Raw genomic sequence first — 25,062 nt, forward strand, 5'->3', positions numbered from 1 at the left:
TGGCATATTCATGGTAAGGCTAAGGACTGGATTCCCTTAGAACAAGCATTCTCCATGCACTCTCTGACTGCGGTCCCGGGGAATACACACTTTTCCGGCAAACTCTAAAGGCACACCCAGGGGTGGCTGACCATTTGGAAACTCGGGCACTGCCCGAGGGCCCAAGGTCAGTAGGGGGCCCCATGAGATGCCCCTCGTACCTTTTTCATAGGCTTTTTTGAGTTTGGGGAAGGACACGGGCCCCATGATCCCCTATTGCCCCGTGAGTTGTCAGTCCGCCCCTGGGTACACCCATTGATCGCAGCAACGCTAAGGTGCTTTTGGGCACTTTGCGGCATACTTCTTTCAGAGGCTGAATGGGAGATGGCGAACTTAACATCTCTTAAGGGCTCTTTAAATGTGACGGTACAGGAGCATTGTTACAAAGTGAGTTCCAGGTGGTATAGAGTCCCCTGTCTGCTGCACAAAATTTCTCCCTCAGCGCCAGACACTTGTTTGCGCTGTGGGGGGGAGGAACGAGGCTCTTTTCTCCATATTTGGTGGAGTTGTCGTCATATTTAGATCTATTGGAGCAAGGTTCATGACGTGGTTGCTAGGGTATCCTCTTACCCCCTGGTCTTTTCACCTGAGCAATTCTTGCTGAACCATTCCTCAGTTATGAAGGGGTCATATGGGAAATCTCTGGCTATGCATCTAATTAATTCGGTGAGGCAATGCATTCCCGTTTACTGGAGACAGTCGACCATCCCATCTATGAGAGATTGGTTCCTGAGAGTGACTCGTGTGTCCAAACTGGAAAAACGAATTGCTATCTCAAAAGAGATCATGTCGAAATATCGTACGACCTAGGCTTGTTGGTTGGACTTCCAGACCACAGTGGAGTATGCTACTGCCTTGTGGAGGCATTGACATTGAGGGGCTGATTATCTACCCACTTTTATTCGAGAGGGTATAGGGTGCCCTGTGGTGTAATGTGAGAACCGAGCTGATTGTCACCTTCTGGTGGGGACTTTTGAGTCTTCCCCACCCCCCCTTTTTTTTTTCTTCTCTCTTCCCCACTCTATACTTTTTATTTTTCCCCTCAAACCCCTCCCCCCCTTTTTTGGTTGTTGTCTTCTATTCATCCCTTTTTGTTTTTCATTTTTCTTACCTTTTCTCCTGCTCCTCTTCTTTTTTATTCCCTATCTCTCTTTTCTCGTATCTCTTACTGCTTCTCTGCTGTTTTTTTCCCCCTTTATTCAATGGTTACATCTTTTCTCTATCTCTGTTTTTGATGGGCAGGCTGGTGGGAATGTGCTTTATTTCTTCTTCTTTTTTTTTCTTGCTGTTATTCTCACTGGTATTCAAAAAATGTCTAACAGGATTCAGACTTCTCTTCATACACCCTTCCAGATATTAGCAGTACAATATACAAGTCTCTAACTGTATGTCAGATGTTACTGCTAACTGTAGAGATGTTTTCTGCTGTATACTGAACAATTCTGTTTATGCTCTTGTAATCGCCCACGTTGTCACTGGTCGCTGTTTTGTGAGGATTATCTGTATGAGACACGAGGGGCAGACCTTTGGTGTAATATTCATGTCTACTGTTATTTGACTTAATAAACCATTTATGAAACTAAAAATGGTATTTACTAAAGAGATAAAACTATAACTCTACTACTTTACAAAACTCTGGTTTGGCCACATCTCAAGTATGTCATCCAGGTCTGGTCACCAATCCTCAGGAAGGATGTGCTTGAACTGGAGCGAGTCCAGAGAAGGGCAACAAAACAACAAGCTGGGCTGGAGGACCTCAGTTATGAGGAGCGACTACAAACATTTAAATGTATTCTCCCTGGAGAAGTGACATTTAAGAGGGATATACAGATCTTTAGATGGGGACTCTAGCAAGGGGAGGAAACATTTTAATCTTGGGTATCTAAAAGGGACAAGACAGCGCACAATGAAGTTGGACAAGAAATGTTTCAATCTTAAACTCCGTAAGGGGTTATTTACTGTTAGAGTGGTAATGGCATGGAACTCCCTTCCACAATTGATGGTGTCAGGGAGTTTAGATAAGTTCAAAAAATGTTTTTGGATGTGTTTCTTGGCAAACAAAATGTACAAGGTTCTGAAAAACAGTAGTCTCTCACAAACACAGTGTGGCTCAGCCTCACCCCCTGCTTTCTGTGAGGAGAATTTGATCGACAGCAGCAGTCAATGCCTGCTGCTCCCTCTGTGTCCTGTGAATGTGTGCTACAGATGGGCACAGCATTGGATTGACAGAGGAGCCATGTAAGTATTTAAAGGAGGAGGGGGGCTATCAGGAAATGTTTTTTTACCTTAACACAGAGAATGCATTAAGGTAAAAAAACTTCTAACTTTAGAACCACTTCAAGAAGGGAAGACCAAGGTAAAAAAAAATTAGAAGTCTTAGCTGTTTACTCAGACAGAAATATTAAATAGTAGATCTGACAGTTTTTTGTTTGGTTGACAGCCATTAACAAGGTAATAATGTGCTTTTTCAACCTATAGAAGAACCTTGAGATGCATAATACCGAAAAGTACACTTATATGAGGAAAAGGGAGATTACATTTAGAAGTTATTGAGGAGTATGTTAATAAAAGATGCATTTAGTAACCAAAAAATGTATATATATATATTTTTATTTCTGGTATCAAAGGATGATTTATATCAAATATGATCTGCATATTTTTAAAAAGCTGAAAATCCACAAAGGCACATTTCTTGACACGTGTTACAAATGCAGGTTTAGTTTCAATCTCATTGCAAAACTGTGCAACGTAAGGTACAGAAAATGTAAGATATTACAGTTATATTAATGATATAAACAAAATAGGCTGTAATGGCTTTGTCATTGATTGCTTGCTAGTATGGCATTTGATTTTTCTTATGAAGGCAGTACCAGAAAAATATACATTTAGATAATATTTCTAACAAGTAAAGAGTAGTAGAACTTGTAGAAAACAGACATCCTTCTCTTCTGTAGTTTCAGAAAAAGCATTTTAAATCTTAAGAACAATTTGAAGAACATCTCTGGAGCAGTAAGTTATGGCAGGTGTCGCACACACGTACAGGCTTTGGGTATGATGGCAGTGAAAGTTCATTACTTGAGCATGTATTGCAAAATATATCTCCACAATTTCGACAATGATGCTACAAAACAAAGAAAGCAATGTTTATTAATCAACTATATTTAAATAATGTACCCAATCCTTAAATGGCTTTTATTTATTATGGCATTCAAAAATATAAAAAGGCAATAACATCTCTTAGATGGTAAGCTCTATCCCTCTTGTATTAAACTGTATTGTTGCTGTATTGTCTCCCGTTATATTGTAAAGCACTGAGCAAACTGTTGGCACTATATAAATCCTGTATAATAATCATAACACCAGCTCTCCCAGAGTAACACAGATGTTTTTGATACACCATATAGGATGTTCTCTAATGGGCTTCGCAAACAAGAAGAATGTTGCAGATATCCAGATATTATATAGCATTGCAATTGAATTCACACTTTATAGCTTACGGTAGTATGGCAACATTAGTACATACCTCATCAAAGATGGCTGTAAGTAAGGCACAACTAGAAAGCCATGAGGCAAGGAACAAAATGTCTGTGTATGGCAGGACACCTGTCAGAAGCTGGGCATTTGGCTGAGTTGTGGGGAAGAGGCTCTTATCCCCATCAACATGGTTACAGGGTGCTTTAGGGGCACCCCCCATGTTAAGGGCATGTGGCCTTGTATGGTTGCAGAGGGGGCTAATTTTATTATTGTCACAAGGGGGTTAAACAAGCCCCCTATGTGATAGCTTTGGGCAGATGCCAGGTACTCTTTATGGAGACATCAGGGGTCTGTTAACGCCCCAGTGTCTCCCCTGCCCTCCAATGCAGGCAATCAAACACAAAATGTGCTTGATTAACTGCTTCCCTGGTTGTAAAAGCAGCCCTCCTTACTTCAGTAAAAATGATTTAGGCAGCTTTACAACCACCCGATCACTTTTACTGAACAGATGATTGCTTATGGCTGAAGCAGCAGCTATGAGCTTGCTATACTCTCTTTTTGACAGGCCAAAAATTTTGACATTTCTGTTAGGTAATGAACCACTTCACCCAGAAAATTGTTGCAATTACAAATGTTTCGGCATTTTCATATTTATTTCTTTTGTTTGTATTGGTATGGCACCAAAAAAAAAAAAAATGGAGAAACATTTAGCAAAATCTGATACATTGCACCCAAAACCCCACAAATGGACTGGACAAAATTATTGGAACCTTCAATTTAATATTTAGTAGCACAACCCTTGGAAAAAATAACTGAAATCAAACACTGTCTGCAACCATCATTGAATTTCTTACACCACTCTATTGGAATTTTGGACTATTTTTCTTTTGCTAACTGCTTAAGGTCTTCCAGGTTGGAAGGTTTCCTTTTCCCAACTGCTGTTTTGAGATCTCTCCACAGGTGCTCTATGGGATTGAGATATGGAGTCATTGCTGGCCCGTTAAGAACTTTCCAGCGCTTTGTCTGAAACAATTTCTGGGTGCTTTTTGACGTGTGCTTTGGGTCATTGTCCTGCTGTAAGACCCAACTTTCTGACACTGAGTCCTACATTGCACCCCAGAATTCTTTAGTAGTCTTCAGATTTCATAATGCCATGTACACGCTCAAGACATCCAGTGCCTGAAGCAGCAAAGCAACCCTAAAACAGCAGTGAACCTCCATGTTTGACTATAGGGATTGTATTCTTTTATGCAAAGGCCTCATTGCTTTTTCTGAAAAGAGCAGAATGATGGGCTTTACCAAAAAGCTGTATTTTAGTTTTGTCTGTCCACAGCACATTCCTCCAAAAGGATTTTGGCTTCCTCAGGTAACTTTTGGCAAAAGGAAAGCTGTTTTTTTTTATGTTTCTGTGTCAGCAGTAGGGTCCTCCTGGGTCTCCTACCATAGCATCCCTTTTCATTCAGATGTAACATATAGTGCGAGCTGACACAGTTTTACCCTGTGCCTGAAGGTCAGCTTCAATTTGTCTGGAAGTTGATTGAGGTGGTGGATACACCATTCGAACAATGTTTTGTTGCAATCTTTGATATTTTTCTTCTTCCGTCCACGGCCAAGGAGATTAGCTACAGTGCCATGGGCTGTAAACATCTTGACAATATTGCATACAGTGGGCACAGGAACATTACAATAGCTGGAGATGAACTTTTAATATTGAGATTGTTCAAGCTTTTCTCCAAAATTTTTGTTCTCAAATTCTGAAACTATTTCTTTGCTGCTCTTTCTCTTCTCCATGTGGCAAACAGAGAGACACAATAAATAGGCTAAGTAAATTTTTCACAACTTTCACTTGTTGCCAGTGTGATTTCTATATTGTCAGCATCTGTTAATTGACAGGTGAGTTTAATTACAAATTACAGAAGCATAACAAAATTGGAATGTAATTATTTCTTACAATTTTGAGAAGGTGCCAATAATTTTGTCCAGTTATTTTGGGGTGGAACGTGTAAGATTTGGCTGTTTGTATACTTTTTTTATGCCATACCAATATACAAAAAAAAAAAATATGAACATGACAATGCATAAACATTTGTAATTGCAACAATTTTCTGGGCAAAGTGGTGCATTATCTGACAAATACAGGGGTGCCAATATTTTTGCCCATGACTGTATATGTATGGCAGTCAGAAAGTGGTTAAGAAGGTAGAGCACCAACAAGCTTTTGGCAGGTGCAAAAACATCAGACTTTATACAGAAACAGCTCAAAGAGTGGGCATGAAGAAAATGTCTTGGAAGCCTTAAGGGCCTTGTAGAATCCAAGGCCAGACACAGAAGTGCTAAAAGCAACAGAATAATCTGACATAGTGAATCAATAAAGGGACAAAACACTCTTATTCAATTTCGCAGATGACTGTGACTCCCCAGGAAAAAGCTCATCAGCCGGCAACTTAGCATCACAGTTAGCAATACAATACCAGCCCATTAAGCAGTCAGGGTCTACCTGCAGCATGCTCCTTGATTGTGCTGATGCATGTAGTGTGAATGTATGTTGCCTTTGAGTGTCTATTCCCTCCACAGGGCCCTCTCTAACTTCCTCAGGTGTTGGGTCTGAGCAACTCAGTAACAAAGTTTCCACATCTGCAGGCTCATAAGCAGTCAAGACCACAGGCAGATCAGATGATGCAACTGTAGTGCAAGGCACAGAAGCAAACTTGAGGTTCTTCATTCAGGGTCGGCAACCAGTGACAAAATGTTATCTGATCTGCCTGCGGTCTTGGCTGCTTCTGAGCTTGCAGATGTGGAAACTTTGTCTTTTACCGAGTTGTTCAGACCAAACAGCTGAGGGAGTCAGAAAGGACTCTGGCTCCAGAGGAGGGAACAGACACAAAAGGGCAACATTAGTTCACACTGCATGCATCAGCATGAACAAGGGGGCAAGCTGCAGGCAGCCCCTAACCCATTAAGTGGACAGTATGCTGGAGTGCCCAAGTACAGCTAGGATTCCCCTGCATTAAAGCGGAACTAAACTCTCTCAATCAACATTAACTATTTTTAACCCTTATGCTGCTATCATTAGATAAGGCATATTATATTTGTTTTAAACTTTTTTATATATATATATATATTTCTTCATTCACTTCCTGTTTTCTGGCCTAGGTCAAAAATTATGTCATACATCCAATGATCAAGATGAACACTGCTTGAATTCTAGGGTTGTGTTTTACAAAGTGATTTATCAGCAAAATAAAGCATGGAGACATGAATGGATGAGCTAGTTTGCTTTGAATATTAAAAATGAACTAAATAGTGTTTTTCAGTTTGTAGTGCACAGATACTATTTCATTTCACGTTAAGAATTTGACATGTTGCAGCCTCAGATGCAAAACACAATCTACAGGCTCAAAGTAAGCAGCAAGGCCACAAATACTCACAGAACCTGGGAAGCTGTCATAGAGCACTCAAAACAGGATTGAGTGGCTGTAGGTGACCAAGAAGGCTGACAGTAGGAACACATTTGGGGTCAAAGTTATATATGGCTCTTGCAGTAGTGGGGAGATGCTTCCTTGATACTTAACTGCAGCACTAACCACAGAGGCTTTCTTACAGCACTTGGCCAATTTAAGCAGTGGGTACCTGCAGTAACAGTAATGGATATTGGCAAGCTCACCAGTGCTCCTAATATGTGTTTCCCTTGTTTCTAGTGACAACGGTGTCACATAGGCCCCCAAGTCATCAGCTATGTCAGACTTTTCAGGGACACTCCCTCAAGGTGACATTGTAACCATGACCCTGTCTGGTGGGCAACAGGCCATTGAGTGTGCACTCAACACAATGATGCTGGTGCTCAGTTTTACAGCATTAATCCAATCTATTGCAAGCCAGTGTGAATTCAAAATAGGCACCCATTAACTACTGAAAATAAGCAAGCACCTGGTGCCCAGCCTAACTGGCCTCCTAACAATCTTGATTAAAAAGAAAAAAGTTGCTAGAAAACCACAGGGTAAGTCTTAAATCAGGGGAGCTAAAAAACAAACATCTTCCTAGGACACTAGGAAAAAAACTGAGTCAGGCTAGTAGTAGGAGGGGTTATACCTCTTACGTTGACCTAGACCCCTACTTTGACTTAAAACTTAACCAGTGTTTTTCTAGCTATTTTTTTCTTTTCAATTGAGATTCTGCTCCATGTTGTTGCAAGAGATCTCTTTGCTTTTTCACAGATACCTGTCACAGTTGTTCCTTGGTCTTGTCTATTGTTGTTACTGTGACTGGATCTCATTGGATCAAACATTGCTGGGTGCACCCATAAGTGACCATTGAGCGCTTTCAGACTGCTTCTGGCTAAGTTAGCTGCGTAGTATTTCCAAGTCCAGAGCTCTTAGCAGTGCCTTTGCACTTGCTCACTAAAGACTCACTGACTAGTAGGCCATTCAGGCTGGGCACCAGGTTCTACCCATTTTCCCACAGTTTTTTTGTTTGGCTCAATCCTTTTGTAGGCGGCAATACAATTCAAACGTTTAATGGATAAGAAGGAAATTGCCTTTATTATGAACAATATTCAAAACCAGTATTTATTTTTGGGAAATGTTTGCTCTGAATATTCACCTTTCGTCTTGAAATAGAAAATTCTTTTTTACATTGTTTACACCCTGTTGCTTCATCGTCTTTAAGCCATGTGTGACCCTAAAAAATAGAAATATTGTGAATCAGATATGGCCAAATACTGTGAAATCAATAGACCAATTAAAAGTTCATCTACAATTACTGTATCATATGTTTGCTCTTGCCGTATTACATTACAGAGATGGGCAGTGTGGATTCTCCTTTTTAGGCTAAAATCTGCCACACATGGCTCAAATTTCAGCCAATTCCTATCGGCACCACCTGGCTCGACAAAAGCAAACTTTTGTAAAAGGAGCTGGGTGGAGAATTGTCAGCCGAACAGTGGAAGCATCCAATCAGGTGCTGGCTGTCAGAATACAATAGGAGAGAATCGTCCATCTGTGTTGTTTATGGAGAAATCTATAGGGTTGATTTACTAAAACCGGAGCATGCAAAATCTGGTGCAGCTCTGCACAGAAACCAATCAGCTTCTAGTTTTTTTTTTTTTTTTCAAAGCTTAATTGAACAAGCTGAAGATAGAAGCTGATTGGCTACCATGCACAGCTGCACCAGATTTCGCACTCTCCAGTTTCCACCTCCTTCTGGGACCCCCCGCCGGCACTCCTGGCTCCTTTTCTTCGGCAAGTCACCCCAGAAGAAGCTGCTTCCTATAGGGGCACTCATGCGGGCTCGCCCCTGAGCCCCGCTGCCTGTGCCCTCCTCTCCCTTGTCACAGGATTTGATGTACAGCAGCGACCTTGGCATCAATCTACTTTGGGAGGAAGGTGAAAGTCGCTGCTCTTGGGCACAGTGATGGATCAAGATTGGACTCAGGTAAGTATAAGGGGGAGAGAATCCTGGACAAAGCAGGTTTTTTACCTTAATGCAGAGACTGCATTAAGGTAAAAAAAAATCTGAGGCTTTAGAGTCGCTTTAATATTAGAAGATATTTATATGTTTACAATGTACAGTATTGCATATTGCTCACAGTTTTATGAAACATGACTGCAAATATAATGAGAAAAGTTAGACTCATGTCCATAAAGTTTAACCCTTCACAACCCTTTCAGTTTTGGTCCAAAAGAAGGCAAAACAAAACTCTACGGTCAACTGCTGCCAATGTTGTCACACATTGAGAAAACCATCTTCTGGAAACACCAAGGCCAGTGGGATCATAATTGACCATTATAATGTAGTTTTTGTGATTTGATGTTTATATGGCAAATATCTCTTACATACCATGCATGTTCCAGGACTAAAAGTAGAATTTACCCCACTAACTTAACGCTTTCCTAAATCACATTCAAGGCATGCCATACAGTGCTAGTGCTTATGTCAGCATTCAGTCCGTCTGTCAAGCCACAAAATGACTGGTATCATAGCTGATTAAAATGTGCAGCACTATGGCAACTGTGGATTTAACAGACCCTAAGATAACAGCTTCCTTAGCTATAAAGGATAGAAGGATTTAATTCAGTTTTAAGCTGCATTGATTTTATACTGCATAAAAGTACTTTTCCTCTCTGTTCCCCCCTACCTCTGTGCTCAAGCCTATATTTGGTGAAAAAGCATATATATAAATGAAATATGGACAAAAACATGAAAAAAAGGGGGGAAAATGGGCAGATTCGATGGACCCTTTCGTCTTTTTCTGCCGTCACTTTTCTATGCTTCTATGAAATGTTACAGAGGGGTGGTCCAGACACCTATTCTTGAATACAATGGATAAGCTTTTAAATTGGCTCATATTGGCAGATGCAACCATTGCAAATACAACAGATGACTTAGCAAACCAGGCCTCCTTAGCAGGAAAACATTAAGTGAAGCTACCCCTGCAGCAGCAGATGTTGAAGTCGGGACCAACTTCTACAAGCGGACAGGTAATGCAAAGCAATTTATGGAAATTGTTCCCAAAGAATGATGTTGACGCTTACCTCAGCATCTTTGAAAGTAAATGTGATTAACCCAAGGAGCAGTAGGATGATGTGCTAGCATCCTTTTTAATGAGGAAGCCCCAAAAGGCATGTTCTTGCTTACAACCACAGAATGGTGGTGCCATTACGTTAGCCGTTCCTGGTACCCCGCTTTGAGTGACCCAGGGATCATGTGATCGCTATGGTGATAGTATGAAAAATTAAAAAAAAAACAACACGTTTTGTTTAATTCCCTAACTTTCCAAAAGTTGTGACAAAAAGCAAAAACTTCAAAAAAACTCACCATGCCTCTTGCTAAATACCTCAGGCTATCTACTTTCTAAAAAGGGGTCATTTGGGGGGTACTTGTACTATCCTGACATTTTAAGGGCCTCCACTAATGAGATAGGCCATCAGAACTGATCAATTTTCAAATATATATACCATAGTTTATAGACACTTTAACTTTCAAACAAATCAATTAATATAAGCATTGGGATTTTTTTTTTTAGCCAAAGACGTAGCAGAATACATTTTGGTCTAAATTTATGAAGAAATTAACTGAATTGCAATGAGTTCCAGAATTAGATAGGTGAGCATCCATCAGGAGAACTTTAAAAGAGGCCAACATTAAGCACAGCACCCTCATGCAAAATGTGAGGGTTGGTTAGCTCCTGGACTGCAGAGTCCAAACAGTCTGGAGTTTGTCCTATGGAAAGAAAACCTTTGACAAGTCCATATCCAAGCCCAGATCCTCCAAACAATGGGATGGTACCAGTCCGATAAAAACTGGCTTATAGAGCCTGTAATGATTGATCCTTCAGAAACATTTCACCCAGACACCCACTATGCTCAGAGAGCAAAGTAGAGCAAGAAAGGGGGCTATCCAACATGAAGTAGGCATCCTTGTCCACAGCGGCCATAATTTGTCCCAAATGCAGGAAAGAAATGAACTAGCAGTTAATGTAGTATCTTGAGAAAGGTGCTGAGAACCTTCAGATTAAAAATGGGGTAGATGCCCCATTTTGCCTTGGGCAAACTGAACAGGTTTGGATTGTAACCCTGGAACATTTCTCTTTTTCGGACAATGAATATGACCCTCTGAGACAGAAGCTGCACCAGATCAGTGCAGAGGTTCATCAGCCTTTTCAGGAACACGAACAAGTTTGACAACATGAAGCGCAATGCAGGCACAGATCAATATTCCAGCTTGTAGCCTCTGGATACAATGTTCTGGACCCAAATGTCCAATGTCCTGAGACCAGATGGTCACAAAGGCCAACAGGCATCCTGCCACTCTCAAAAGTGTGGGTGCCTCCTCATGGAGAGGACATATTTTTGGACTTCAACAATTTGGGAGTCCAGGGCTTGTGGCAGAACAAAGTTTCAGGTTTGACTTGAATGGAAAAAAAATTCTTAGTTTAACAGGTAGAGGGTCTCCCTGATTTAGGTTCTGTTGGTTTGCCCTCATCCTCTGGTTACCCCCTTGTTAAATTGTTCAGACATTTTCCAAAGAGGCATTCCCCAAACAGTGAAAGCAAGAGGGGTTTTTTACAATGATGTTCCACAGACCAACATTTGAGCCATAGCGCCCTCCACATGTGTACCAAAAGGAGGCCCATTCTAGATATTTGGTGCAAGATATCTGCTAGCCAACACAGTAGGGTCACAGGCATGATCCAGTTGTTGGGAGGATAGATGTATTCATTAGGTTAGATCAAGGATCCTGAGACATATCCTTGGACCAGACAGCTAAGGTCTGGCAGATAGACATGGCAACAATGGCAGGCTGTTTATCTACAGGGACAGTCAGTGTCTTTTTTGGGAATCACTCCAATTGCTGGGCAAAACATTTTGGAACAATTTTTCTTTTGGACAAACATTTTTTTTTTTTTTTTTAAGAAAGTCCAAGCTGGTAACTGGTGAAGCTGACACAGTGAGGTCAAGTCAAGGCGCACACAGTCTGCATCAAGGATCAATATGGTATACTTTAGTTTTGGAGTTTTTTCTCCTCAAATAGATATAGGATACATTCCTTAACCTGTGCTCCAGCGCTGAATCAGCTAACATATAATCCCAGACATAGCAGCAGAAAACTGCCCTCCAAGATAACACAGAAATAAGTTACCCCTACAGAGGTTAGCAAAGACTTTGAGGAGCGTTGTAACCGTGGTTTGGGATATTTTTGTGAGCTCTCTTAGGCAGCCCACTGCAAGAGCCCTGTCACTGTTAGAGGATAGTAAGCTGCCAAGGCCCAGAGGATCATTGCCATTGCCCTTATGATCTCTCATCCTGGGTATACAAGTGAGGGATTGTCCACAAGTGGTAATCACAAACCAATGTTCGAGAAGGAAGAGTTAATGTAGACCAGTTCACACTTAAGTAGCAGGGAACCCAGGCAAACATCCAGAGGATAGGCCGAAAAGAAGGCAGGAAGGCAAAAAGGTCTGCATGCTCCTTGGAGAATGGAATGCGCAGTGAGAACCCTGGGAAATAACCGAAGCAGGAGCAGTTGGGCCAAAAGAGACCACACAGCCGCATTAGAGGGCTGTTTGAGTTCCAAAATATGGCACAGATTCTCTTACTGTTGTTGGTCATGCAATCAATATTGTCGCAGCCCCACAAGTTAACTCATTAGGAACAACTGGAGCAAGTTAAGGTAAGCACCATCAGACTAACAAGGACCAAAGACCAAACTCACCACCGCTGAGGTCCCAAGGGGCCCTGCGTTTCCCACACAGGTACATCGGGGATAGAGGCAGGATTTAGGGAACACATGCTACTTCCACTAATCTTCATCCCTCCAGTGGGCACACTGCCTAAAGAACCTTCATGTTCAGGGTTGCAGCAGATGGGAGTTTGAGTATGTCTGTATACCAGGTTCTTCCGGGCCAGTTTGGTGCAATGAGAATCACAGTATTCTCTTCCTCTGTCTTGCAGAACAGTCAAGGAAGCACTGTGTGGAAGGCATATATTAACCTGAGCAGAATCCATAGGATTACCAGAGTATCAGATGCTAGTGCTGGAGGATTCTTGGTCCTGGCCACAAATAGGAGCAACTTGATGTTGAACCTGGAGGCCAAGATGTTCACCTTCCTTTCTGGCATAAGACATTAAAAATGTCAGGTTGATTGGATCATTCCCCTTGGTCCAGGCAATGATGGCTGAGGAAAAATCCACCAGGATGTGAACAGCAGAAACGGTTGGGTAGTGCATTTCTACCCAGGAGATTAATACTATTGCTCTGAGCTCCAAGATGTTGAGGAGGAGCTTTGCTTCCCTAGATAACCAGGGACCCTAAATTGTGAATGACTGAAACACTCCTCCCCAGCCTTAAACGCAGCATTTGTTATCACCTTCCATTAAGGTAGGACAATAGACTTTTCCAATGTTAGAGTATTAAACCAACAAAGCTAAAGAGTTCCTCTCTTTTTTGAGGAGAAGCATAGGATAGTCTAGAGATGTCTACTCAAAATAGTGGAAGTTTTACCACCATTTTCGAAAATCTAAACACACTATAGTGAACAAAAGTCAAACAAGAATTCCCAGTTTCCAAATAGTTTAATGGTTTAACTGCCGGTTCACATATATGTGGATTGGATGCGGTTTGAACCTGCATTACATGTGAAATAACCTTGCTTCCTTCGTTGCCTGTACACATACACTATATTGCCAAAGATTTTGGGACACCCCTCCAAATCATTGGATTCAGGTGTTCCAATCACCTCCATGGCCACAAGTGTATAAAATCAAGCACCTAGGTATGCAGACTACCTCTACAAACACTTGTGAAAGAATGGGCTGCTCTCAAGAGCTCAGTGAATTCAAGCGTGGTACCGTGATAGGATGCCACCTGTGCAATAAGTCCATCCATGAAATTTACTGGCAGTTGCCAGGAGAACGGTATTTGCCTGACTGCATTGTGCCAAGTGTGAAGTTTGGTGGAAGGGGGATTATGGTGTGGGGTTGTTTTTCAGGAGTTGGGCTTGGCCCCTTAGTTCCAGTGAAGGGAACTCTTAAGGCATCAGCATACCAAGACATTTTGGACAATTTCATGCTCCCAACTTTGTGGGAACAGTTTGGGGTTGATCGTTTCCTGTTCCAACGTAACTGTGCATCAGTGCACAAAGCAAGGTCCATAAAGACATAGATGAGCGAATTTGGGGTGGAGGAACTTGACTGGTCTGCACAGAGTCCTAACCTCAACCCAATAGAACACCTTTGGGACGAATTAGAGCGGTGACTGAGCCAGGCCTTCTCATCTGACATCAGTGCCTGACCTCACAAATACACTTGTGGAAGAATGGTCAAACCTTAACATAGACACACTCATAAACCTTGTGGACAGCCTTCCCAGAAAAGTTGAAGCTATTATAGTGCAAAGAGAACCCTACCGACGAAGACTGGGATGCCATTACAGTTCATGTGCATGTAAAGGCAGGCGTCCCAGTACCTTTGGCAATATAGTGTATGTCCAATACACTAGCAGTACAGATTGAAAAAGAGTGCTGTCCGATTTCTGAGCAGTGCGGTCCAGGTTCAGGTGTGGATTACAGGCTATTGTCTAAACCGCACATGTGTGAACAAGATATAATCCTGACCTGAACCTGATGTAAACCTGACCTAAACAACTCCTGTGTCAATTAGCTGTGAAACCTGAGCTTCAATCCACACTGCACATGTGCGAATCAGCTCTAATCAATATTTAGGAGACACTAATAAGTGTATTTCAAGTAGTGGAGATATAGTCTCATACTTACTATAGAACTAAAGTGAGGGTCTGATAACAGGACAAACCTATCTTATCTGTCCGTGTTACTGGTCTCTGCATGGGTCCAGGCTTCGTTCATCACTGTAGGCATGCCCCTGGAGAGGTTTTCAGAGTCTGGAAACCATAAGAAATGGAAAACGGCCCTGGACTTTCGGCTAACTACAAGTGCCAAGGTAAGCACCCAAGCAGAATCTGATGCCCAGGGCAACATTACAGACTGTCCCCACACCATAAGGTTCAAGAGCAATTCCTGACACTATTACCACTAACCTTGTATCTATCTAGGCTTTATCTTTCATACCTGATCAATACCAAGAAGAGTAATGATAGGCCTTAGTGTTCAGGTTCATGGAGGAGATTGAGTGTGTGGCTGTGAGAGTGTAGTAGGGTAAAAGGTGATGGACATAATGGTGGTAGGTGTGCAATGGCATGAAAGTAGTGGTTTTTTTTGTTTCCTATCACACTGGCATAAAAACAAATTACACATGGGTCCATGATTTATTGCACCCTGTCACAAGCAGAACCTCCCATTTTAGTGGATAGTATATTATACCTCCAAGTGATTATTGCAAAGGTATCTTATTCACTGCACCTATTGCATCATTAGTCCTTGCTTCCCCTAACAGTTGTTTTTAGATTATGCTTTACAATGGAAACCCTTTCCAATAATAAATATACACTAATTACTAGAAATTGTTAGCAATATAAACTCAAATAGCACAAGGAGAGGAATAAAAAAGTCCTTGGGTTTTACAGAAATATGCACATGCAAGATCTAAATCACATGATACATTACAGCCATTACATTTTTTGAATTTCTTCAAATAGAACTACAGCATTTGCCACTAAGATAATAAATATACAGATACAGTCAGGTCCATAAATATTGGGACATCGACACAATTCTAACATTTTTGGCTCTATACACCACCGCAATGGATTTGAAATGAAACGAACAAGATGTGCTTTAACTGCAGACTGTCAGCTTTAATTTTAGGGTATTTACATCTAAATAAGGTGAACGGTGTAGGAATTACAACAGTTTGCATATGTGCCTCCCACTTATTAAGGGACCAAAAGTAATGGGACAGAATAATAATCATAAATCAAACTTTCACTTTTTAATACTTGGTTGCAAATCCTTTGCAGTCAATTACAGCCTGAAGTCTGGAATGCATAGACATCACCAGACGCTGGGTTTCATCCCTGGTGATGCTCTGCCAGGCCCCTACTGCAACTGTCTTCAGTTCCTGCTTGTTCTTGGGGCATTTTCCCTTCAGTTTTGTCTTCAGCAAGTGAAATGCATGCTCAATCGGATTCAGGTCAGGTGATTGACTTGGCCATTGCATAACATTCCACTTCTTTCCCTTAAAAAACTCTTTGGTTGCTTTTGCAGTATGCTTTGGTTCATTGTCCATCTGCACTGTGAAGCGGCGTCCAATGAGTTGTGAAGCATTTGGCTGAATATGAGCAGATAATATTGCCCGAAACACTTCAGAATTCATCCTGCCGCTTTTGTCAGCAGTCACATCATCAATAAATACAAGAGAACCAGTTCCATTGGCAGCCATACATGCCCATGCCATGACACTACCACCACCATGCTTCACTGATGAGGTGGTATGCTTAGGATCATGAGCAGTTCCTTTCCTTCTCCATACCCTTCTCTTCCCATCACTCTGGTACAAGTTGATCTTGGTCTCATCTGTCCATAGGATGTTGTTCCAGAACTGTGAAGGCTTTTTTAGATGTCGTTTGGCAAACTCTAATCTGGCCTTCTTGTTTTTGAGGCTCACCAATGGTTTACATCTTGTGGTGAACCCTCTGTATTCACTCTGGTGAAGTCTTTTCTTGATTGTTGACTTTGACACACATACACCTACCTCCTGGAGAGTGTTCTTGATCTGGCCAACTGTTGTGAAGGGTGTTTTCTTCACCAGGGAAAGAATTCTTCGGTCATCCACCACAGTTGTTTTCTGTGGTCTTCCGGGTCTTTTGGTGTTGCTGAGCTCACCGGTGCGTTCCTTCTTTTTAAGAATGTTCCAAACAGTTGTTTTGGCCACGCCTAATGTTTTTGCTATCTCTCTGATGGGTTTGTTTTGTTTTTTCAGCCTATTGATGGCTTGCTTCACTGATAGTGACAGCTCTTTGGATCTCATCTTGAGAGTTTACAGCAACAGATTCCAAATGCAAATAGCACACTTGAAATGAACTCTGGACCTTTTATCTGCTCATTGTAATTGGGATAATGAGGGAACAACACGCACCTGGCCATGGAACAGCTGAGAAGCCAATTGTCCCATTACTTTTGGTCTCTTAACAAGTGGGAGGCACATATGCAAACTGTTGTAATTTCTACACCGTTCACCTGATTTGGATGTAAATACCCTCAAATTAAAGCTGACAGTCTGCAGTTAAAGCACATCTTGTTCGTTTCATTTCAAATCCATTGTGGTGGTGTATAGAGCCAAAAATGTTAGAACTGTGTTGATGTCCCAATATTTATGGACCTGACTGTATGTAGATGGACATTTATGATTGGCAGAGTATGTTTTTATTGCAGAAACTTCCCAGTAACATTTTCTCCATTTCAGGTCAGCCATCCTGGATCATCTCTGCAGTATTTCTGTACTGTATGTTTAGTATTCTAAGTTATATTAAGTTAGACAAACAAAATGACAAGGAGAGGATTTGAAGACAAGTGCAACTTAGTCAAGTCTGATAATACAGTTCCGGCTAGGGGGTAAAAAAAAGAATAATCCTAGGGAAAAAAATACCAGCTGTATTACACTGAAACCAGGAAGTAAAAATTTACTGCCCTCTTACCATACCTTAAGAGCTTTGTTAACCTCTTTGATGTCTTCCATCTTTAATTTTGACCTATGTAAAACACAAAACTCATAAGTAAATGTTCTTTAAAGCAAAATAAAATTATGATATACACAGTTCTAGAATGGTTTTAATATAAACCATATGTGTTTGTTACATGTTATGTGTTTGCATTCTGTTAAAGTGCATCTACAGTGGGGGGGGGGGGGGGGGGGGAGAGAGGACAGTCCTCCTGTCAGAACACAATAGCACAGCAGGGAGATTACTGTACTAACATCACATAGTTAGTACAGCAACCTCCTCCATTGTTTTTTGTTCAGCCCACTGGGTTGAACGAAAAGAAAATGTAACGTATGTACCATGCATTAAGGACTAAAACAGCAAGTGAGGAGATCTCTACAAAGTGAAGAGGATCCCATCTTAGATAGTTGTCACTGGAACAGGTGTCCCCATTGAACGATTTGCCCTCACTTCCTGTTCTGGTAGTAACTGTAACATTGTAGATTTGCCGTCACTATCTTTTTTGATGACAATGGTCACCTGGATAAACAGAGAAGGTTACTTCGCAGTAACACAGACGGTAATAAAAATGTAATGGTGTTCTATCCTTTCCCCCTCTCTATCCAAAATATGTAACTAAAAAAGTGTGGGTTATACATAGAATTTAATTGAATAATGCCTATTAGGGCTTATTCACACCAAGTGCTCTGGGACTAAGCTGGAAAACCTTTCCCAGAGCAATCCCTGGTGTGGTCCCAGTGGTGTGCGCTGAAGAAAAAAAAAGTACTACAAAACATGCAGCTTGGCATGGGACACACACACACAGAGACTAAACACTGAGTCACTTTGGAAGCAGATGTTGATTCTTTAGCCCTGGGCATATGTAAACAGGTTACCCATACAGTGAATGGCCCAGAGGGCAATTCATTATGAAATGACATCCTCACCTGCCCACAGTTCACTGGTTGGATGTTGGTCACAGATTATCAAAGTTATGGAATAACCCACTTCCTTGACCTGTGAGAATACATTTGAGCCAGTGATTTTACATGAGTTATAGTCTATCAAGGGTGGTCTAGCACTTCTCGTCTCCCTCTGCAGTCCCGCAAAAGGGAGAATTTTGGCTCTCGGATTGAAGAATTTAACAAATGTGGCTTTTGTTTGCACTGTATTAGCTCTGTATTCCTGATGCAGCAGAGCGTGACCTGCGTTAAAGTAAGCAATCTCTAGCTTGCAGATTGAAAATCTGGGACACTATATACTGAATCAAGGACAGTAATTGTCCTAGTGGAGCAATTAATAACAAATTGGACATGATTGTTTACCCCAATGTCCAAAAAATTATTTTATTCTACCATGAGACTATCTCATAATAAATATCTGTGTAAAATTAGGATTTTAAAGAAAAAAACAGTCCCATTGTAAACTTGTGTCTAATTCGAAGTTCTGCATTCAAATTGCAAATCAGCCTCTTCCTGGTCCTTCCCTAGTGACACCACCACTCTAGCATTTAGATTAGTTACCCCACCCCCCCAGCACACACATTCCAGCTTCTCCCATTTAAAAGGCTCTGCAATCTGCAGTCACACACCATGCATGCTGCAGAAATGCAGTTTCTCGTTGCTTCCTACTATGTAGTTCACGATTTTTTTGTGCACTGATATGGAACACTGCCCAGTAGCCATACCAGCAGTAAGCTGGCCCTCCAGTTCTCAGCACACTCAAGCCAGTTTTACTCCAGCAGACTAACAGTACTAACACAAGAGGCCATTCTGCAATGTATGTATGTGCAACAACCCATCAGTGACTTTAGAGTTCCATACAAACCTTTCAGTGACCAGTGTACCACAGAAGGCGTGCCGGTTTCTCAGTTCCCCACCTTACAAGCATCTACATCAACTCCTAATTGATGAATATTTATTGTTTGTGCCTTAAAGTGGTTCTAAAGTCTACATATATTTTACCTTAAAATGTTACTAAACCCACAACAGTAAAATCAGTTTGTACAGTTGCAAGAAAAAGTATGTGAACCCCTTGGGATTACGTGGAGTTTTGCATGAATTGGGCATAAAATGTGCTCTGAACGTCATCCAAGTCACAACAATAGAAGAACACAGTCTGATGAACATAATACTACACAAACATTAGATGTTGCCATGGTTTAATTGCACATAACATGTAAACATTCACAGTGCAGGGAGGAAAAAGTACATGAGGCCCTAGCTTAATGACTTCTCCCAGAGCTAATTGGAGCCAGGAGTGAGCCAACCTTGACTCCAATCAGTGTGATATTGGATGTGTTGCTGACAGCTGTCCTGCCCTTAAAAAACACACACCTGTTTTGGGTTTACTGGTTTCAAGAAGCACTGTCTGATGTGAACCATGCCTCGCAGAAAAGAGCTCTCAGAAGACCTATGATCAAGAATTGTTGACTTGCATGAAGCTGGAATGGGTTACAAAAGTATCTCCAAAAGCCTTGATGTTCATGTGTCCACGGTAAGACAGACTGTCTACAAATGGAGAAAGTTTAGCACTGTTGCTACTCTCCCTAGGCATGGTCGTCCTGTAAAAATGACTGCAAGAGCACAGCGCAGAATGCTGCATGAGTTAAAGAAGAATCCCAGAGTGTCAGCTAAAGACCTACAGAAAAGGTATTTAGCAGTTTGTATTTACTAAAATAATTGCATTTCCATGTTGTGTGTACTGTGGGAGACCAGATATAGTGAATGCAGGGTCCTGGGTTTAGTAACACTTTAATGCATTCCCTGCATGAAGGTAAAAAAGGCCCCACTAATTGTCCCTCTCACGATCCAGCTTTGTCCCCATCTGCAGCACCACTCCACATCCTGGTTTCATAGGAGACATAGGCAGTCAGACATTTCAGCCAAATCCTGTGAGCAGGGTGTAGGGGGAGTTGCCAAACCACATTATGTACATCTATGAACACACAACAGCCCGGCTTGGGAGCACGCTCACACGGATGCCCCCATAGCACACAGTTTGCTATGGGGGCACTTGCAGGAAGAAGGAGAGGACAGTTCCAACTGGGGACTGTCAAAGAGAAGGTAAGGGACTGCTCTGTACAATACTTTTCCACAGAGCAGGTGAGTTAAACCTATCACTTTCCCTTCTCAGTGACCTGTTCCCAGCATATAAGGATTAACCGTTTAGCACTGAGCCATAGCTCATGCGTGTTAATCCCTCTGTGCACAATCCTCTGTGCATATGTGATAACCCCACAACTTCCAGTCCTCAGCTCATGTAGGTTGTCTATGAAGTATTCAGCCCCTAGGCTTGTAGATTAAACTCACCCAATACCCAGCTGATGCAACCTAACCCTTTAAGCACTCAGTTCCCAATATACATTATATTGCCAAAAGTATTGGAACGCCTGCCTTTACACGCACATGAACTTTAATGGCATCCCAGTCTTCGTCCATAGGGTTCAATATTGAGTGGGCCCACCCTTTGCTGCTACAACAGCTTCAAGTCTTTTGGGAAGGCTGTCCACATGGTTTAGGAGTGTGTCTATGGGAATGTTTGACCATTCTTCCAGAAGCGCATTTGTGAGGTTAGGCACTGATGTCAGATGAGAAGGCCTGGCTCATAGTCTCCGCTATAATTCATCCCAAAGGTGTTCTGTCGGGTTGAGGTCAGGACTCTGTGCAGGCCAGTCAAGTTCCTCCACCCCAAACTTGCTCATTCATGTCTTTATGGACTTTGCTTTGTGCACTGGTGCACAGTCATGTTGGAACAGGAAGGGCCATCCCCAAACTGTTACCACAAACTTGGGAGCATGAAATTGTCCAAAATGTCTAGGTATGCTGACACCTTAAGAGTTCTTCACTGGAACTAAGGGGCCAAGCCTGAAAAACAGCCCCACACCATAATCCTTTCTCCACCAAACTTTACACTTGGCACAATGAAGTCAGGCAAGTACCGTTCCCCTGGCAACCGCCAAACCCAGACATGTTCATCGGATTGCCAGACAGAGAAGCATGATTTGTCACTCTAGAGAACACGTCTCCACTGCTCTAGAGTCCAGTGGTGGTGAGCTTTACACCACTACATATGACACTTTGACTTGATGATGTAAGGCTTGGATGCAGCTGCTCAGCCATGGAAACCCATTCCATGAAGCTCTCTATGCACTGTTGTTCTGCTGAACTGAAGGCCACACAAAGTTTGGAGGTCTTTAGCTTTTGACTCTACAGACAGTTGGCGACTACTGTGCACTTCAGCATGCGCTGAACCCTCACTGTCATTTTACGCGGTCTTACATGGAGTTGCTGTTGTTCCCAGTTGCTTCCACTTTGTTATAATGCCACTAACAGCTGACAGTGGAATATGGAGTAGCAAGGAAATTTCACGGATGGACTTATTGCGCAGGTGGCAACTTATCACGGTACCATGCTTGAATTCATTGAGGTCCTCAGAGCGACCTATTCTTTCACAAATGTTTGCAGAAGCAGTCTGCATGGCTAGGTACATAAATTTATTTGGAGGGGTGTCCCAATACTTTTGGCAATATAGTGTATGTTTAGAAGTGCACATTCTCTTGCTTAAGTCTTATCCCTATGTGCCTTAACCCCTTAGCACCCATTCACCAGTGCATGTGAACAGCTCCACTGCCTTATTTCCTACTTAAAAAATCTTCAGCAGCAAATCTCTGCTCTATCTTCTGTGTCCCCAGCTTTACCTTCACTTATATGGACTACATTACATACATTTTGGTTTCTCCTTCTCAACCTCCATTGCCCACAATTTCACTGATACGCTCCTCCTATTCAGTATCCTTCCCACCACCTTCACAGTCCGCGATACTGCTGACATGATCCACTTTCCTAGAATAGCCAGCTAAAATTTTAGTGAGCCTGTTTCCGGGACACTGATTTAAACCACTATTTCTCCTCTGTAAAATTCTCTGTGTGAGGAGCTTGGCTCCCACGCTGCTGCTCTAGAATTACTCAATTTTGTAAACTAGTGTCAAATGCATTATGTGGCATATTTATTTGCCCCTGTAATTCACATCTGTGGCTATGACTATAGTTTTAAGTGATTTCATTGTTATCTATGAAAAGATTAGCAACCCCCGTTTTTGACTCAAAAAGATTAACTGTTTTTATTTCTGACACTCTCCAGACTCCTTTCTCACACATACTGCTCACTGTCATACCCCCACATACTCCTCTTCTGCACATACTGCCCTCTGTAATACCTCCATATACTCCTCTACTGTACATATTTTTTCCCCCCTGTAATACCGTTTGCACTGCTCTCTGGTACGTACGGTTTGCTGCTAGACACTGCACACTCTCCTTCTGCATACATTGCCGCCTAGAATAACCACTGCACTCCTCTCCTGCACACGTTGCCTTCTGTCCTACAATTCACAATCCTCTTCTGGACATACTGGCCTTGGCTGTAACCTCTGTACTTCTCTTCTGCACAAACGGTTTGTTGTCAACACCCTTTGCATTCCTACACACATTTTCCCTGGCCATACTGTACGTTTTCCTTTCCTGCACATACTGACCTCTGTCATACCCATCAAACTCTTTCCTTAAATATACTGCCCTCTGTCATACCCTCCTGCATTTCTCTTCTACACATATTGCCCACTGTCATACTCTCCACCCATACGGTCTACTGTCGTTCCCTCAATACTACTCTCCTGCATACAATGCTCACAAATACACTTCTTTGCATTGTTTTTGTCCCAAACCTTTCCCATTCTGGTAAGGGAAGGGAACACTTGAACGAACACAAACACGCACACAGTGAGGACAATTATTATTTGATCCCCTGCAGATTTTGTAAGTTTGCATACATACAAAGAAATAAAGGGCCTATCATTTTATCATAGGTGTAGTTTAAATGATGGAGACAGAATATCAACCAAAAATACAGAAAAAAACACGATACAAATGTTATAAATTGAGTTACAGTTCAGTGTGTAAAAAAAAGTATTTGATCCCTAAGCAAAACATGACTTTGTACTTTGTGGAGAAAACCTGCTGGGTAAGCACACAGGTAAGATGTTTCTTGTAGTTGGTTACCAGGTTTGCACACATCTCAGGAGGGATTTTGGTCCTCTGTTCTTTACAGATCTTCTTTAAATCCTTAAGGTTTCTTGGCTGTTGCTTGGCAACTCAAAGTTTCAGCTCCCTCCATAAATTTTATATAAGATTAAGGTCTGGAGACTGGTTAGGCCACTCCATGACCTTAATGTGCTTCTTCTTGAGCCACTCCTTTGTTGCCTTGGCGGTATGTTTTGAGTCATTGTCATGCTGGAAGACCCATCTTCAGTGTTCTGGTTGAGGGAAGAAGGTTCTCATCCAAGTTTTTACACTGCATGGCCCCGTCCATTGGCCCCTCAATGCGGCAAAGCCAGCCTGTACCTTTAGCAGAGAAACCATCCCAAAACATAATGTTTTCACCTCTGTGCTTGACTGCAGGGATGGCGTTTTTAGGGTCATAATCAGCATTTTTCTTCCTCCTAGTATTGTGTTACCAATAGTTTGTTTGGTGACTGTGGTCCCAACTGCCTTGAGACCATTCACAGGTTCCTCCCATGTAGTTCTGGGTTGATCCCTCAACCCTGGAATGATACCTTTTCTCATGATTATCCTTACCCCATGAGGAAATATCTTGCATGGAGCTGCAGACTGAGGGCAATTGATGGTTATTTTGTTTTTCTTCCATTTGCGAATAATCGCTCCAGTTGTCTCCTTCTCACCAAGCTTCTTGCTGACGGTCTTGTAGCCAATTCCAGCATTCTGCAGGTCTACAATCTTGTCCCTGACAGCTCTTTGGTCTTGCCCATGATGGGGAGGTTTGAATGGAAGAAAGAGATTCTGTGGATAGGTGTCTTTTATACACATGCTGTTGTTAGGAGCACCTTCTTAAAATTGACAGGACTAATCTGTGTACCACATGAGCACAAAGCCAGCCTGTGGGAGCCAGAATTACTGTTGGTTTGTAGAGGATCAAATACTTCTTTTACTCACGGAACTGCAACTCAGTTTATAACATTTGTATCATGTGTTTTTTTATGGATTTTTGGTTTTGGTTGCCACTGACTGCACACAAATTAGCGGCCTCACAGAACTGGGCTTTTTTCCATTAATTTGCATACCTGTCTTTCTGCTGGTAGCGCGCCACCTGACCGGGGTGTCACTGAGAGCCCTGGTCCCATTCTAACGATCGGGACCTGGAACTCCCAATTCCGAGTCATCTGATCATTATGATACCCTCTGATTGGCTAACACAGTGATCAGTCACTGTGAAGCCCGCCCCCCAAAATGTGCACTATTGTTTCTGGGCTGTACTACGGGTACAGTCAACAACTAATATACACACATGTGGTATTGCTGTGATCATCAGGAGCAAGAGAAATCATTTTGGCTTGCTCTTTGGTGGTAGGTTATGGTAGTAGAA

General features: G+C 42.0%; 1 protein-coding gene across 1 annotated transcript in view; it reads right to left on the bottom strand.

Annotated features, from left to right (window-relative positions):
- Positions 1-2,631: 2,631 nt before the first annotated feature.
- LOC149444920 (RUN and FYVE domain-containing protein 1-like) overlaps positions 2,632-25,062 on the bottom strand; it is a 233,999-nt gene continuing 211,568 nt past the window's right edge. Inside the window, exons 17-19 of the mRNA XM_089654398.1 lie at positions 17,625-17,673; positions 8,113-8,190; positions 2,632-3,160 (exon numbers count right to left, since the gene is read on the bottom strand). Coding sequence (XP_089510524.1) covers positions 3,017-3,160; positions 8,113-8,190; positions 17,625-17,673 — 271 coding nt within the window. The 3' untranslated portion in view covers positions 2,632-3,016. The remainder of the gene's footprint in view (positions 3,161-8,112; positions 8,191-17,624; positions 17,674-25,062) is intronic.

This window comes from Staurois parvus, unplaced genomic scaffold, assembly GCF_062004578.1.
Source record: "Staurois parvus isolate SC_StPar_1 unplaced genomic scaffold, SC_StPar_1.0 ptg000763l, whole genome shotgun sequence".
Classification (NCBI taxonomy): Eukaryota; Metazoa; Chordata; class Amphibia; order Anura; family Ranidae; genus Staurois; species Staurois parvus.